At 39.6% G+C, this 18,179-nt stretch overlaps 1 protein-coding gene across 8 annotated transcripts in view; it reads right to left on the minus strand.

The window, feature by feature from the left end:
- pde8a (phosphodiesterase 8A) overlaps positions 1-15,908 on the minus strand; it is a 48,125-nt gene extending 32,217 nt beyond the window's left edge. For 3 of the 8 annotated variants that reach the window (XM_081715954.1, XM_027009884.3, XM_081715958.1), the window contains exon 1: positions 14,697-15,908. In XM_081715954.1, the coding sequence (XP_081572080.1) occupies positions 14,697-14,843 (147 nt within the window). In that variant the 5' untranslated portion in view covers positions 14,844-15,908. Of the gene's footprint in view, positions 1-9,290; positions 10,006-13,768; positions 13,960-14,341; positions 14,394-14,696 lie in introns of those variants that run through there. The other 5 variants (XM_081715955.1, XM_081715951.1, XM_081715956.1 and 2 more) reach the window with 5 other exon arrangements.
- Between the last annotated feature and the right edge of the window lie 2,271 nt (positions 15,909-18,179).

Below are 18,179 nucleotides of genomic sequence, written 5' to 3' on the forward strand. Positions count from 1 at the left end.
TTAAAATAACACCTTTCAAAAGCAGGATATACTAATGGGGCAATAATGTCAATAATGTTCAAGTTTTCCCATTAGATATCATACAGAGCAGCATTTCAGACAATACTACAGGAGGTAAATACTGCTTCTAAACCTTACAGAGTTTCTGATATTTTCAGACTTCCTCAAATTCTCTTTATATAAGACTCTGTTTATATATGACCATACAATTAAACACAATTTTATTTTTTAACACAAGTTACTTGTACCACTATACTTGTACTTGTACCCCATCCACACATGACAGTAGCTACATGAAACCCCAACCACACATAACCATACCTACACAAAACTGCCACCACATGAAACCCCAGCCACATGGAAGACTGCTAGACAGAGATAGTTAAGGAACTGCTGGGTATGAACCAGGACACTGGCAGCAGTGGCACTGACACCAGGTGGTGTCCATGCCTGCAGAGGAAGAGGAGGCAGCCTGTGCAGAGCTGTCTAAATTTATACAGCAGCGCACTGCTGCTACCAACTAGGAAAAGCCAGTTCCCTGTGTGCAGGTATACATCTACTGTTTCTCAGTGTGCAAGGTTAGGCTTATTCTTGTACTGTTTCTGCAGATCTGTCTTTACCTCTCCATCCTGTCTCTTGACTGCATCCGCTACTATAGAGCTCTCTTGCTCTCTCTCTCTCTCTCTCTCTCTCTCTCTCAAACACACACACGCACACACACGCACACACACACATTTGTATACACTACAGCGGTGGCTTTCCACTGAAGTGAAAAACAGGAAATTGGATGACATTGTTGAGAGGGCAGACGTCAGTGGAGACAGATATAGAGGGTAAACAACTTCCTAACAGCAACACTGCTGGGACCATTTCTCTCTCTCTCTCTCACACACACATTCTCTTTCTTTCTTTTTTCTCTGTTTCTTTCTCCTTCTGTGTCTCTTACAACTTCGTGTCTCGGCCCTAAGTGAAACCTACACTCAAACTTAGTTTGATGTGCACAAGTGCAGACACACACAAACACACACACAAATAAAGTTTATTATATTATGTATTTCTATACTACACTGTGAAGTATTATGACTCCAAAAGATAAACATGTCCCTGACCCCAACCTCAATTAAAAAATAAAATACACATGCAAGCGTGTGCACGCGCACACACACACACACACACACACACACACACACACACACACACACACATTACAAGTACTAAGCTCTCACAATGTTCATGAGAGAAAGTGAGCTGTGTAAGATCATGTCAACCAGGTAAAAAGCAATTTTCATCCGTCAACACTAGGTCTAAAACAGGCCCAAACTATGTCCATGCCAGGTCTAAGCCCCAGTCCAAACTGAGGATTCCAGTGAGGGTCTTACCCCAACAGTGTAGGATATTAATAGGTTATATAGCAATAGTAATGGGTAGATTAGTGATACCTCTAATTAGAACGATACTTGCTGGACATTATATTTAACTTTTCAGAGGACTACAATGAAATGTTTATAGATTTATTGGTGAGTAACTGTTGTGCTACCGTTTTTCTGGCCAACCATGAAATCCAGCATATTTAGTATGAAAGATATAAATTGATATTATGTGCATCTGTAGGCTCATACACTAGCAGTATTGTTTATCAGTATAGTTTTGCCGAAATTCTAAAGTTTCATGCTAGCAATTACAGTAGTTAGCTAGCTGTGTTTTCAAATAGGCTACAGCACAATGAACAGTAGCGTTAAATATAGTATGCATAACGCTACATCTTACTCACGCACAACGGTCCATCAGCAATGTATGATAGGTTAATTGTCTTACTGTATTAATTACTACTAACCGATAAGACCATTATTATCTTATGCTATGCTGATAGCTCTGAATAGTCAAACTACCCGTTTGAATGAACAGAATCCTCAGTTTTAGTTCTTACACTGAACAACTATTAGCCGCTGCGCTATGTTACTATAGTTACTAGTTAGCTGTTAGCATACTTCAGGCAAACTTAAACCCGGCGCAAAGATCCACCACTGTTCGCAAAGGTCCACTCGTTCGTATTTACCAGTGTTTACTCTATAGTGAACTGACTGGGGATCAGCATGATATGAAGCTAAGCTATATATGAATCTTTTGCTGAAATAAAGGGATTTTTTCACATCTAGCAAGCCAAGCTAGCTATAGACTGTACCAACGATAGAGGAAACGCACGACAGAAAATACATGCACGTCGGAATATTCATTGGAAAAACGCCAATCTGCTACATATATTTCAAAAACACTTAACAGAAATCGGAACCCTACTAGAACATTTTTTTCGGTCAGATTGCAGACTTCTAATCTAGCCAACCAAAACTTCTTTGCACATAATATTATTGTTATAAAAAAATCTAACTGTTAAACCATCATCATGCTATTCAAATGGGATTGGAAAGTTTACCTTAAGTGCACTAAATTGTTTCGGGTCATTATCGTACAGTTGTGCCATTATATTGCTCGCATTGGCCAACTTTGCTGCTTCTCACACATAATGTGGCGTTATAGTGGCCAACTCTCTACGATCACCTGTACTTTCTTTCCTGTAACTAAAATATTTCCATAGTTCTGATATAAACTTTTTTGATGGTTCTGGGTTCCCGCCACCTTTCGGAATATATGTTTACATCTCCCTCGGCAGTGACAATGACATGTGATAAGAACTACATACTGTAGTGGGTGAAAGGTTGTTAAAGCAGGGTTGCTTTGTGTCTCTGGCGAAATAAGCACCTTTTTAAAAATATGGTGACTGTATTTTGAAGTGTAAACAATAACGTTACGGTACGTCTTTAATATCATGGTATACCGTATTACCGTTCATCGCCACATACCTAGTATTATTATTGGATGTGTGAAGAATGCCTCTCCCACCATTCTGCCTAACCCTAACCAATACAGCTGCACTCCGGAATATCACAGCGATTATATTGCTTAAGATTGTGATATTCCCTTAATGTGACAAAAACTGTCCTGCATTATTCTTATCAAATTAACATTTGATCACATAAAAGCCTTGATTCATTAAAACACAGAACACTCATTGAGAACATCTGATATTCACAGCAGAAACACACAAATCTGATATTTTATTAAAGGGCTCATTGCCATATTGCATCTGTGATCATCAGGATTACCAAGGCCAAATCTGATAAAACAACTAAAAGACAATATACTGTGCAGGGCTGAACTAATCTCTGTAGTGCCGGGGACCACAAGGATTAGTGTTTGCTGCTTAATCTTTGTGTATTGATTGTTCACTGTCTGGGGAATTTCTTGGAAGAAAAATAATTCCCCTTTGTATCTGTGGGGCACTGATCAAATTCCTTATGGCAAATAAACCTCTAAACCTTGAAAATGTTGCATATTTGTGTAAAAATATCTAAAATTAGCATATTGTCTCCCCATACATACCCCACGTTCTCCCACACACACACTGTTCCTCTATCTCCCATACACACAAACACTCTTTCTCTCTCTCCCATACATAGAATGGTTCTCATACATACTCCACACTGTTCCTTTTTCTCCCACACACACACACACACACACACACACACACACACACATACATACATACATACATACATATACATATATATATATATATATATATATATATATATATATATATATATATATATATATATATATACACACATACACACACACACACACACACACACACACACATACATACATACATACATACATACATACATACGACACACACAGTTCCTCTCTTTCCTCTAACACAATACATGCACACAGTTCCTTGCTCCCTTTCTCTTACCCATACATACACACATTGTTCCCCCCTCTCTCTCCCATCCATGCATTTACTCACAAACAAACAAACAGAAAATGTGGGTAGTACTAGGGCTGGGCGATATGGCAAAAATATGATCATGATATTTTTCCCCATATTGATCCATATCAATATTCATCAGATAATTTGATAATGCTGCTTGTTTGACTAAACTGGTGGGTTCATTAGTAATCAATTTATTTGTAAAAATAGTATAATATAAACATTTAACTGTGTAAACTTGCTTTATCATGCTTTATCAGAACTTTATTAACAAGATAAAGTAATATTAATTATGTATTGGTTTTACAACTCTCAAATGTTTTAAAGGCTATCTGTGTAAACAGTGCAAAATGTGAATACTGTAAACCAGTCATTGTGCTACATCTGAGCTTGTTATATCATTGAAACTGTGCTTGTTATATTCTTGCAAAAGAATGACAATTTATTGTTGTTTTGGTAGAGTACCAAAACATGTACTAACTTGGCTGCATTATCACACGTGGGTGTGGTCGTTGTGGTCAGGGAGAGGGCACCTTTTCAGGTATTGGAAAAGAATTGTTGCGTTTCCTGTCTTCCCCATGTGTTTTACAATGATCAAAGACATATTTTGCAGACCACCTTAATGGTTCCACTCATTTTTTCCTACTTTTCAGAGCTTTCTGCAGTGCTGGTAGCTCAAACAATGCTATGTGGAAGGTGTCTAAGCCAACATGACTGTTGTCATGTTTATTTGTACTATGTGATAGGTTGCATCTATCTTTATTGAGCAAAAATGTCAAAAGCTCATCATCGTTATCAACATTTTACTGCGATCCTGTTTCAAGATTGTTTTATCGCCAAGCACTAGATGGTACTGGCCATTTGGAGCGCGCCCATGGAGAAGACCCCCCTGACGAGGGCCGTGGGTGTGTCCCTGGATTAAGTGTGGATGAAGGGGAACAAGGGAAAATATGTAACACTTTCCAAAGGTGAAGGAAGTGTGATGGAGACCATGACTTCCTCTGATGAAGAGAATGGTGTACATGCCGGTCTCTTTGGTGCAGTTGTCAAAGCACACATCACTGTCTGCAAGATCTGGGTCTGAGGTTGGTTGTGGTTGCAGCTCTCAGTCTTGGCTACATAATACTACATATTGGTTGAATGAAATTAATTTTTAAGTGGTTCAAAAGACAAAAAAAGCACAATGCTTAACCAAATGTTCTGTACATCTTTGCACGCATTGGTCTATACTTGTGTGTATACCTGTTCGGTGCATGTTGGCATGTGTTTGTGGATGTGTATTTCCATGCATGTGCATATGCACATGTTTGTTCCTGTGATCATGCCTCTGTATGTGTGTGTGTGCGCGCGTGTGTGTGTGTGTGTGTATGTGTGTGCCTATGTGTGTGCATGCGTGCGAGTGTGTGCATGTGTGTTTGTCCTGTCTGCTTTAGGAAACTTTTATCCTGATCCTGAGCCCCAATAACAAATAAGGCTGGTATTCATTCTCTCTCTCTCTCTCTCACACATACTCAAACACACATATGCACACACACACACGCGCGCGCGCGCACACACACACACACACACACACACACACACACACATGACTGTGCAAAACCACGCATGTGTGTACACACACCTGCACACGCTCAACACCATGCATGCATGTGCACCATCGTATGGCTCTAACGATATCTATTGAGAAGGAAACAGAGGAGCATCCTTTTCTTCTGCCTGTTGTAGTAACTCACTGCATATGTAAGGGGAACCACTGCTGCCACACACATCAAAATCTAAAATAATCAGTATAACAACTACAACCCAGCTTTAAACTCGTTATTTACCTAAAGTACCAGCAGTACACACCAACCCTGCTAGCCCTCTAGTCCAGCTCTGAAACCAATACGGTAGGTCAAATCTGATCATAATCAAGGAGTGATCACAGTCACATACCATCTATACCATACATACCAATGGGGAGTCACAAACTCTATCTTTTATCGGGTCCATAGTGCTATGATATTTTAGGAGGCCGTTCCAGAATAATTCATAATTCATACAGCAGGAAGAGGTCACTATACTAACACATAGCTGGCATGAAAGTGTGTGTAGCACTACATGTGTCCTTGTGTCTAACAAAGACCACGAGAAACCCACTGGGAGCCCTCTTGACCCAGGTTATCAACTTCAACCAATAACATTCATTATCAATCAGCTCCAACCAATAATATTCATTATCAAACAGGTCCAGCCAATAACATTCATTATCAATCAACTCCAACCAACAACATAATGGCTTGGCTACAATATCCCATAGTCAGGTATAGCCTAAGAGTTTTTATCTGCAATTTTGGTGTTGGAGTGTGTGAGAGAAAGAGAGAAATGAGGTGTAGTGGGTCTATATTTATAAAAGTGGTGTGTGTTAGGAGGGGTGCTGGGGTTTAGAGGGTTTCCAGGTTTGTATTTATGTGATGGGAGGGAGAGAAAGAGAGAATGAGTGTGATTGGGTATAGAGGGTCTATGTGTATAAGTGTGATAAGGGGAGTGGTTGTATAAGCGTGTAGTGTGTGCATGGTACTGGGTTGTAGAGTCTCTGTGTTCATGTGAGTGTGTGTCTGTGTGTGTCTATGTGTTGGGGTCTAGAAGAGGGCAGAGCATCACATGTTCCCTCATGATCATAAGGGTGAAAACCCCAACACACACACACAGACACACACACAGACACACACACACACACACACTACACTAACACGCATGCATGTACACACTACACACTAACACATGTCCTGTATAACTTCAAATCCCAACAACTTCACCATAACCACAAAAACAACCACAACCTCTAAACCCAACATAACCACCATAACCTCTAACCCCATAATAAACACCATAACCACCATAACCTCTAACCCCCAAATAACGCCACCATAACTTCTAATCCCATGATAACTCCATCATCAAGTCCACTGTAACTTCCCACTCCACTACAACCACTATAACATTCAATGCCAGTGTAATCTATAACTCCACCATAACTCCAGTATTTAAACACAAAAATGCAAACATATCTGGAACTTTTCTAACAGTCTATCAAAGATTTAAAGTGAGTTAATTTCAAAATCTGTGCAACTCCCATATAGGAGAATATTTATCTTACAGTATAATGACATAATGACTCACTCACTCACCCTCAGTCTCTCTGTGTGTGTGTGTGTGTGTGTGGCAAAATAGCAGTACAACAAAACAGAGAAACTACAAGGCAAAAATTTGCTGTCTACACTGATGTCACTTCTCTTCAGGAAGAGCAGCAACTGCACGTGCTCAGTTGATTTTGTCTTCCTGTATCTGTTTTTTTCTCTGGTCCTCTCAAACATAAATCAGAAATGTGGTGCCAAATCCTGTGAGCTCAGCTCACTTCTACAGCTCACTAAGAGAAGATTTTAGGAACATATAGTTTATTCCACAAAAATAGTTTATTCTACTGCATGAACAGCATTATAAAAGTCTGTATCAACTGTAGCCATGACAACAAAGGTTTACAAGAGAGCATGGCAAGACCCGTTTCCCATGAGAAAGACACACACACAGGCTGGCAGGTTTGCAGAGCATGAGATACACACACACACACACACACACACACACACACACACACACACACACACACGCTGGCAAGTTTGTAGAGCATGATAAGCACACGCAGACACATGCCACAGATAACTACCCCCACACACACCAGCAGGCAGGTTTGTAGAGCATGAGACACACACAGACATACACCATACACCCACATGCATGGACACATTGTCTATAAGTCTTCTAGCTTATGAGAAACACAAACACACACACACACACACACACACCGAGCTTGGCAGATCTGTAGACCATGAGAAAAACACAATATGCATCTACTTGTGTTGGACGGAAGCACATACAAACACACTTAATCTGCTTTTTTAACATACATATATCAGAGAGGGAGTTTGTGACAGATCCAGTCTAACACTAGTTACCATAAAACACATCTAAATATTATAAAAGAAACATACAACACCCAATAACAATCTGCTTGGCCATGATTTAATTGAATATGTTGACTTATGCAGTAATAATGAACTGCAGTAATAATGAACTACAACCAAATGCACAGTGCACACTGTTTTCTGCATGATGCTGCTGTCATGACTTAAATGTGAAAAGCAAGTTATAGAAACTACTTTTACTTCTTAGACAAAAAAAAAACATCATGCCATGCCTGTTATTTACATTTACATTTCTTTAAATACCTTTTCTTTAAATACCTTTAAAATACCTTTTCTACAGATGCAACAACCCACCCACAGATTCACTAACAGATCCATCCACAGCTCCACCCCCAAATTCCCTCAGAGAGTTACTCAGTGATCCACCCACAGATTCAGTCAGTGATCCACCCAGATTCACTCAGTGATCCACCCAATTTGCCTCAGAGAGTTAGTCAGTGATCCACCCACAGATTCGCAACACTACAGATCACTATTCCAGAACTCCTGTTTATTCAGCCCTTTAAGAAGGGCACTCATGCATTCATACTCTCCTTTGACAGCAGCAGATTGTGTTGTGACCCCTGATGTCTTAGACCTGATGTCTTTTTGAGAGTGGCAGCACGAGCATGTCTACCTCTAGTCCAAACATTAACTCTGGTCCTAACCCTAACCCGAGACATAAGAGTTAGAGTCAGGACTAAATGTAGGGCTAGATTAGTGTTTACACTCGGGTTTTGCCCTAGCTAAGAGCAAAGCTATTGTTGTATTTGGATACTATCCACTATATACAAAACCCCCTTTTTGTTGAAAATATTTGTATTATTTAAGCTATTGTGCTTTATTATGACCCTTAGTATATTACAGTGTTTATGACACTGTAACTTTGGCAGAATCTTAAGCCAAGAGACATTTTGTTTGTTTTGTTTGTTTCAAATTAATTATCATCATTACTTTGTGCAATTAAATATAAGTATTCCCATATGTAACTGTAGGAGTGCTTCCTGCTCCCTGTCTGTATGTCAGAGTAGCACGAGACGAAGAACACACACACTCGCACGCACTACAGGGTCCCTTCTACAAAACACAGAGCTGGACCTGCTGACAAAATGAACTGATTTACAGAACTGAGAAATGTGTTTTTGTTCCCCAAATACTTTGAGGCTTAAATTTGCAAAACATCTTATAACACTTAAGACTTGCATGCGCAAGAAGCTTTCTAATGCTGAAGACTAAAAGAAAGTGAGAATACAAGAGAAGGAGGGAAAGAAAGAAATAGAGAGAGAGATAGAGAGAGAGAGACAGAGAGAGAGAGAGACACACAGACAGTGTCTGACAGTGAAGCCAGTGGACAGGGGTTTGGGGGGGTACAGGAACGTGAGCCAAGGCTAGATAAACCACAGTCTGTTTGGGGGAGGCCACAGTCTGTCCCTTAGATCAGCACACACACTTACACACACACACTCGGAGAGCGAGCGAGAACGAGAGAGAGGAATGTTCCTGCAGACCGAGAAACCCATCGTCAGACCTTGTACTTGAGCCTTATCACAGACAGGGCTGCCCAGATGGTGTCACACCCTTGACTCAGGCTCAGCACTGTAAACACGCGTACTCTCACACACGCTCACATATTCACACAACTCACACACACATGCACACAAATTCACACAACTCACACACACATGCAAACACACACAGCTGAAACAAATAGAAATACACAGCCTGCTCACCCACACATAGAAAGAGACACGATCACACATTTTTTTTTCATTACAGGCCTATTTCAATGAGCAATGCTTCCCTTTGGTTTATTTTTGTATTTGCATAGGATGCAACTTTATAAAAACAAACATATCTGTGTGCATCTGACAATTTTTTTCCAGGCCACTTGTAATTTGATGCCATTGCTGATGGCTAGTGTGGTTAATTTCATTTGGCCACATTTCCCTGAAGGCAGCTATGGAGCAGCATAGTCAGTCTAAACTCAGCAAAGTTGCTGGAGGTTAGTTGTCACCAAGACCCTCCCACCTCCTTCTGACTGGATCATCAGCAGCAGCATCAACAGCCAATCAAGACACTGAATGCAGGAACATTATACCCATCAACTAAACAGTGACAGTAAATGGCTTTATAACACCCAGCAAATAAGCAGGGTGACTGTGTGTGTGTGTGTGTGTGTGTGTGTGTGTGTGTGTGTGTGTGTGTCGGGGGAGGCGAGAAACATGGTGAAGGGACTGTGTGTGATTGTGTGTGAGCATGGGGGTTGGGGGGCTAACACAGTAAAACAGGTAGTTGAGACAGCTACAGCTACACTGTGGAATATGTACATAAGAGGCTGTGATTCAGTGTGTGTATATATGTGTGTATGTGTGTGCGCACATGAGTGTGTGTTAGCAAAGCAGTAGGGTGTGTGTGTTCTGTGGCCTTCAGATAACGCGTGTCCTTCTCTGTAAAAATGGTTTCAGTCTTATCCCATAGGGCCTGGACATGGATAATGTGTCTAGACTCTCATGTCTCCTCCCTTCATGGTGTCCTTAGGAAACACACACACACACACACACACACACACACACACACACACACACACACACACACACACTCTCACAGCTCTGAACATGCTCTTAAAAGCCTGATGTTAAAAATATATTACCTTAGCAATGTGTTAATTACATATAAAAATAATATTACAACACAAACATAATAATACAATGATTAGACTCTATTATATTATAATATAACGTAACATTTTGTTATAGTAATTTATATTATTATTAATATTGTTGTTATAATACATAATCTAATTTCTATCAGAATACTGACCTTTGCAATACTAATGTAAATTTGTGTGTATTCTGTGACTATCCTGATCAAGCTCACATCCTCTGGACCATGGTTTTGTGTATCTTTTATCTGGCACTATACACAGTATTCACATAAATCATGTAAGTCAAAATAACCTCTACAATTATATCAAAGGTTTACCAATGTGTTTTAATTGTAAGGTATTTTAATGCAAATTGTAATGCATAGCAGTAGTCACAGAGTATTTTGTCCATATTGTGCACTCCTAGTTTGCACTACCATCTGATTACCAAACATAACCACATAGTGAAGTCATGTGATACCAACAGAAAAACCATTAAAGTGACAGCACTAAAACTGTTATACTAAAATTGATTTGTATAAATTGACCAATCAAAAGGCACACAGAGACTGAGATCCTGAGGCTAAAAACAACCATTTACAGCATGTGACAGACATCCAGAGTGACTACATATCTATCAGTATGACACTGGCCCTACACTCTGAGAACTGAAGCACACCATCAGCTTTACCAGGTGGTTAAGGTACTGGACTAGTAATTAGAAGGTTGCCAGTACAAGCCCCACCACTGCCAAGTTACCACTGTGGCCCACGGAGCAAGGCCCTTAGCCCTCAGTTGCTCAAGTTGCACTCAGTCATAATTGTAAGTCACTTTGGATAAAAGCGTCAGATAAACGCCATAAATGCAATGAAACATTTAAACAAATTTAATAACATGCTGAGAGACTTGAACTATAATTCAGGGAAATTTTTAACATTAGGCTTCCTCTACATCAATACATTTCTTATTTGGTTATAAAAAAAATGTCTAACATTTTAAATTAAATTATTGATTTTCCACATGAATAGCATGTGGTTCACAAGGGACACTGTTTTGATGCCTGTATTTGATGATCCTTTTACAATCCTGAACTTCATGAGACTCCTGTGGAGGGTAATGAGTCTCCAATGCACTTACGAACCTTTATATTTCCCAAACATGTCTGCTCTGCTGCAACACAATGCTCCCAGCTCATCCAAACAGGTGTAAAGTAAAGCTTGGAACTTGATGACATCATAGCAGAGATGGAAGTAAGTCTCACATATGCAAGTCAGAATTAAGTGTCAATTCATTGCCTTCGAGTTACCAATCAAGTCTCACATAACTCACATAGTGTTCTCATAAGACTCTTATAATGCAGCACAGAGTTAAGACAAGAAAAGGTGGTGCCCAAGCAAGTCACTCTAAAAAAAACACAAAAAAACAGTTGGGTCACCATGCAGAATTGATTGTTAAGAAAAACACAGACAGCAAAACCATAAATCAAAAATATACAACTCAAGCTACTGGGCATGATTCCAACAACTCATTTTTTCACTAGTCTCAAATTCCAGACAAAACAATATTTTCTGAATTTATTGTCTGTATTTATAGAGCTGTGGCTGTGGTGCTTCTTGGAGGATGTCAGTAATTATTTCGCATCTAGGATGTGATTACAAAAGAAACAGGCAGAAATTGAAACAGCGATTCATATGAATTTAGAAAATGGCTCTCCAGAGCTAGATAGCCATAACACCACCATAGTATGAGCAATGAATAATAGACCAAAACTTTACTACAAACATTTCAAATACGATCCATCTGGAAACCAGTAGCCTTAAACAAAAACATTTAAGCCCCTTTTATTGTATCAGTCCAATTAATCTCAGTTACCTCAGTTATTAGGATAGACATGCTACATAACTTTCAGTTGATGGCAAAGTAAATTAGAGCCATCTATCCAACCAGGTGCCACTATTTCCAAAAATAAAAGTCTCTGAGTACCCACCTGTGGACACTATCTCTGCCATTGTTTTGGGGATTTTGAATAATAGAAAACCATTTATAAGTAATAATGAATAGTTCTCATATTAATTAACACCATTTAAATAAAGAATAAAAACTCGTGAAAAATCCAGTGCATGTATTTGCATCTCACAATAATGTAAAATGTTCTCATCTGATATTTTGAAAGAAAATCACTGCCTGTTTCTTTAAGTACAAAATAAACATAAAAAAATTTGGTTTATGTTGACAACATGAACTCACTGTAACTTATCTGTGCTGCTAGATGTGATGCCACTAGCTACGTATATTAGCTACTTAGCCTGTCAGTATAGTTATCAATATTGTCTTTAAATCTTTTGAACTGAGAGGTGAAATTGGAAGTTGGCAGGACTGACTATTGATTTTTGTGTTCATGAATGCATCAACTAACTGGTAACATTAATGAAATTAACTTGAATGAAAGTAGGAGGAGTTTTCACAAGAAGACCCAATATGCTTTTATTTTTTTTGTATCATTTCCATAAGCAACTCAAATCACACGATGAGTGCTTACCACCATGTTGTAATGAATAACTGAGAAAAGCATGTTTTTATATATTACACCCCCTCAAGAACAAGGCTGCATGCAGTTCACAGTTTAGACACTAGAACTGCTTCAGTATGGATAGTATAGTTCCTCTCACCCCATCAGAGTAATGCCAGGTGTCACACATACATAAGCAGGCAGTGAATGCTTACCACCTAGTGCGTTCAGTTGAATGATGAAACGTTACAAAGATGTACTGTCTTTATAGGTGTCAGAGAAAGTGCAGGACAGCCCTTCTCATGTCAATAGTAAAGACCAAGAGGTGGGAATTTGCAATGATTAATCTGGGAGAAAATTTGATTAAAATGTTGTATGTATACAGAAGAAGAAAAAGAAGCAAATGGCCCTGACAGGGCTGTGTGGAACACAGATACTAAATCAATTGTTTTTACAATATACTTTTAAATTCAACTTCCCACAAATGTATGTAGACATTTTTATATAGCTTTAAAGAACTGCTACATAGAATATTCCTTGTGCACATCCGCAAAAATGTTAATATATTTAGAGTAACTGTAATGTATCTTTGTTTTTGGAGGCACAATTAGTGTGATACAGAATCCTGTTGTACAACAAGCAGCCATCCGTCAAACAATTCCAGGCAGTGTGCATCACTACAACTTTGATTGTTCCTAGAATCCTGGATTTCAACCTGCACATCTAAACACACACACACACACACACACACACACACACACACACACACACACTCTCACCTTGATCTGTTACTTGTTATTTGCTGTGTGCTATAAAGCCATGTTACTGCCATTGGTCAGTTGGTGGACATAACAGTCGAGCTTTCACTGTTTTGATTGGCTGTTGATGCTGAAGCTGGTCCAGGCAGAAACAGATGGGAGGGCCTGCCCATATGCACACACCTTACGAATATACACCAAGATGGTTTGTGCTGTACACACACATACACACAAACACACACACACACACACACACACACAAACACAAGCTGTATGCACTTACACAACACACACAAACTGTACTGACATGAAACATGCTAATATTGAGTACACACACAACTTGGACACACCAGTGAGTTTTAATGTAAAGATGAATTTGTGCATCAATGATCTACAATGTCATTTAAGGGAAAGCTGAGTAGAAGCTTGAAATTTCTTATACAAGACATCTGCAGCTTCCTAACCAGTACATCCAACTTCACAGTGACCCTGCCAGGTAACATACTTGCGCTGTGTTCATGTGTTTTATGCACACTGAACTACAGCAGCCAACACACTCACCCACCACACACACACACACACACACACACACACCTGGACTGATGAGGTGGGCATGAGGCCTCAGTCAGACCAATCCATGAGCCACCTGCCAGTAGCAGTAGACAACAGGTACAGGTTCAGAATACAGATAGTGCTGAGTTTGAAAGGTCTGAAGTGTCCAGCTGGACAGAGGAACTCACTATAATGGAACCCTCTGTCAGAGATAAGTGATCTGCTCATCTTACTGCAGGTGACATTAGGGCTTCACCATCAGGAATTCTGAACTGAAAATTACTGGCTCACTTCATCTCATTAATTCATGCTGAACAAAAACTGATTCATATAGACCATGGGGACCTTGGTAAGAATTTCTCTCTCTCACACACACACACAGTGTTGGACGACTCACCTTGTAAGTGGAGGGTTTGATCGGTAAGCCCGGCTGCGGGCAGTGCAGCGTGGTGTTGGTCTGTTGGGGGGAATGGGAATCCTCGGAGTCTTTTCCGCTATGATAGACCACCCTATCCGATATATGAATGCTTGAAGCACAGCCCATGCTTCTAAGCCACTTTAGGTGCGTTATTTCTGCTTAAGTCCTAAAACAGGCTATATATTATTCGCTTCCCTCTTGATATCTTCTTTTCTCTTCTTATAAAACGTTCTCTACCGTTTCCCTCTTTGAAACTATGAATGATATATCTTCCTTCCCCCCCCACCCCCCAAACCAGGAAACTGATTTCCTTTCACCCTGTTACATGAAGTAAATTACATATATCTCTTGAAAGCGACGTTGTATCCTCACCAGCATGAATCCCGTTAGACTTCAGTTCGATTGCTCAATTCCATAGGCGAATTTAGCTCGTGCTGTCACTCCTTTCCTCTTCGTACCATATCATTATTCACTCCAATTTAACTTTGCTCTTTTTTAAATATAGTCCAGGTCGATTCACGCGATAGTTTGATCCATTTTCTGCCTTCCCAGTGTTGCCTTCCACACCCTTAAACATTTAATTCAGCAGCGTGTCCTCTTCTCGTCTCCCAATCCGGTTACCCACTTCAAATCAAGGCATTAGGAACAAACCGGTTCTCACGACAGTTCTCACCACTTCACAACCTTTCATCAACAGGCTAAAATATTCCCAAAGCATACTGCTCCAGTTGCGCTGTGGTCTACACACTTCACCGTGCAATCAATTCGTTTAATCCAATCAGGCATTCCATTTATACACCAGAAAAAAACAATTACAAAAACTATAAATCGTTGCGTGTAATATTCATTCAAATATACACTTCCAAGGTGGAAATGAAAACCCTCAATTAGAAAGGCGTGTAGTGTAGAACAGGCAGCAGTGAATCAAGGCCCTACGATTTTTCCTCTTTTAGAAGCAAAAAAAAAGATGTAGAGGCTGTCAAATTATCTGTGGTACCACCTCTGGATCCTGCAATCGCACAAAAACATACCGATCTGCGCGGTTAAGTTTCGTGATTCGAAACGAAAGACGTATATTTATCGTATTAAAACATAAATACAGAAATTAGCTTAATAATGGTGTTTTGTTAGTCTTTCCCTGCCTTTCCAGCGTTTGCCCTTCCAATTCTTCGGCACTGCTTGACAGCAGCAGATCCAATAAAAGCACCCGCAAGGATTGACCTACAGCCTTTACTGACGTTAATGCAAATGAACTCGAGTCAGCCAATCAGCAACGGCTTGCGCACAGCTGGGTGGATCCGGCGTGAGGAGGGAACTTTGAAATAGGGACGTACAATAAGGAAAAGCTTTAGAGAAAGAAACGATTTAATACGTAGAAATGGTTGAATATTTCTGCGCAATCTCAGTGCCCCCTCGTGTTTGCCCAGGTGTAACGGTGCTCTTTTCAAGGAAAGATATACATTTTAAAATATGTAACAAGCTAGTCGGTTAGGCCCTTAAGTGTAGGACCTTTGAATTGTAAATACTTTAAACATACATTGAACTAATAGCTAAAGCAGTGATGTATATTGTTAGACAGTTAAAACATTACCGCGCAGTGATTTTATGTTATACATCTAAAACAAAAGGCAAATAAATTTAGGTTGTGTTCTAAATAAAAGACAAATGTACCTATCTTTGTATAAGCCAAAAATTTACATCATTGTTCAGTAATTATCAGGTTTTAAGTGCTTATGGACTGGTAGTTTGGGTGTCAATCTAGAATCTGAATATGGCAAATTCTTAAGACAGTAACAACACATTGGCTTCTTGCTGTTTAGAATCCTGCATACCCTTTCATACAAGGACATAATCCAGAAACCAAAAGATAGCCCACCTGATCATATAACTCAGCCATGGTGGGTTTGGGGGCAGTGATTCACTTGGCTTATCTGCTGAATTATTCCTTAACGAGGGGTCTGTACGCTCTGTACTCAAAGAACCGTGCTCTCTATGTCATCGGTGGTTCCTCACCACTAACCAGATCTCTCAGCATGGCCTCATATATATACATTTACAGCATTTAACGGACACGCTTATACAGAGCAACTTATAAAAGTGCTTTGTCATCTGCTCAAAGAATGCATCCTAGCCAGTACAAATAGATTAGAGTTCAAATTCATGCCTGTGACACATACACCTCTAAGAGCTTTCTCAACAATGCTTCCTTGTTCATACATATCCATACATACACATATATTTTTATTTAAATATTTATATTTGTTTAAAACACACTAAAGATAAACAGATTTGTGTTAGCCTTCCTCGGGCTCAGTAATCAATACTTTGTGAGCCACCTGTGGCTGTAAGCTTTTGGTTGGCAGAATGCTCTCAACCCTGGAGTGACAAAAACTCCAGCAACACTGCTCTGTTAGTGTTATGTTGAAAATGGCCTGCCAAATAAGACCCAGCCAATAATATAACAGAGGTCCTGTGGTGAGACACAAGGTAGAGTGGCAGATGGGATACTCTATATAACTGCAGACCTTTAAAAGTCACGTTACATTTACGGCATTTAGCAGACGGTCTTATCCAGAGTGACTGACAAAAGTGATTTGTCATTTACTCATTGAATACATCCTAGCCAGTAGAGTAGGTTAGAGTCCAACATACCAATGATCTAGAATACTGCAGAAATACAGGCATCAATGCTGATGCCTAGAAGTACAAAATGCATAAGGTCTATCTTAGACAATGATAAGTGCAATAAACAATAATTACTAGAGTTTGTTAGACAACATCAGTGTAAAAAGCAATACCCTACAATAAGTACTGGTTTAGTTAGACAATATAGGAGCAGGGTCCGTGGTCATTTAAATATTCCATGAATAGATGGGTCTGCGTTTGAAGACTGCAAGGGAATGAACCGAAATTCATTCCACCATCTGGGAGCCAAGACAGAGAATAGTCTCCATGCTTGTCTTCCATAAGACTTAAAATGCACCTCTAGCATTGGTAGAAATATCAATAATTATGTCAGTATGATGCAAAAAGACCCTGGATTCCTCAGGGCATATTACTTTTGCCTCTTCTCAGTGGTCCAGTTCTGATGCTCCAGGAAACACTGTAAACACACTTTCTTGTTCTTGGCTTATGGCACCCAACATGGTCATCACCTGAGACAAAATCTTATGGCTATTGCATTTTGAGGCATGTAACACACCATTGTTGAATTTGGTTGTCACCTGCTTGGTTGTAACCCTTCTGTTTCTCACCATTCTCCTTTGATCATTTTTGACCCAAAGTGTTTTAATTCAAATAGTTATAGGTAGTTTTTTCTCCATTCTCAATGAACTCCTGAAAGGCATGGTTGTCTGGAAGATTATAGAACTGGAACACCTACAGCCAATTAATATGCCACAGGACTAAGGTCATTTTACTCATTCCAATGCTAATATGAAACACTGGTCTTTCTGATTTATA

Source organism: Electrophorus electricus, chromosome 6 (genome assembly GCF_041902795.1).
Source record: "Electrophorus electricus isolate QZ-2024a chromosome 6, ASM4190279v1, whole genome shotgun sequence".
NCBI classification, from domain to species: domain Eukaryota; kingdom Metazoa; phylum Chordata; class Actinopteri; order Gymnotiformes; family Gymnotidae; genus Electrophorus; species Electrophorus electricus.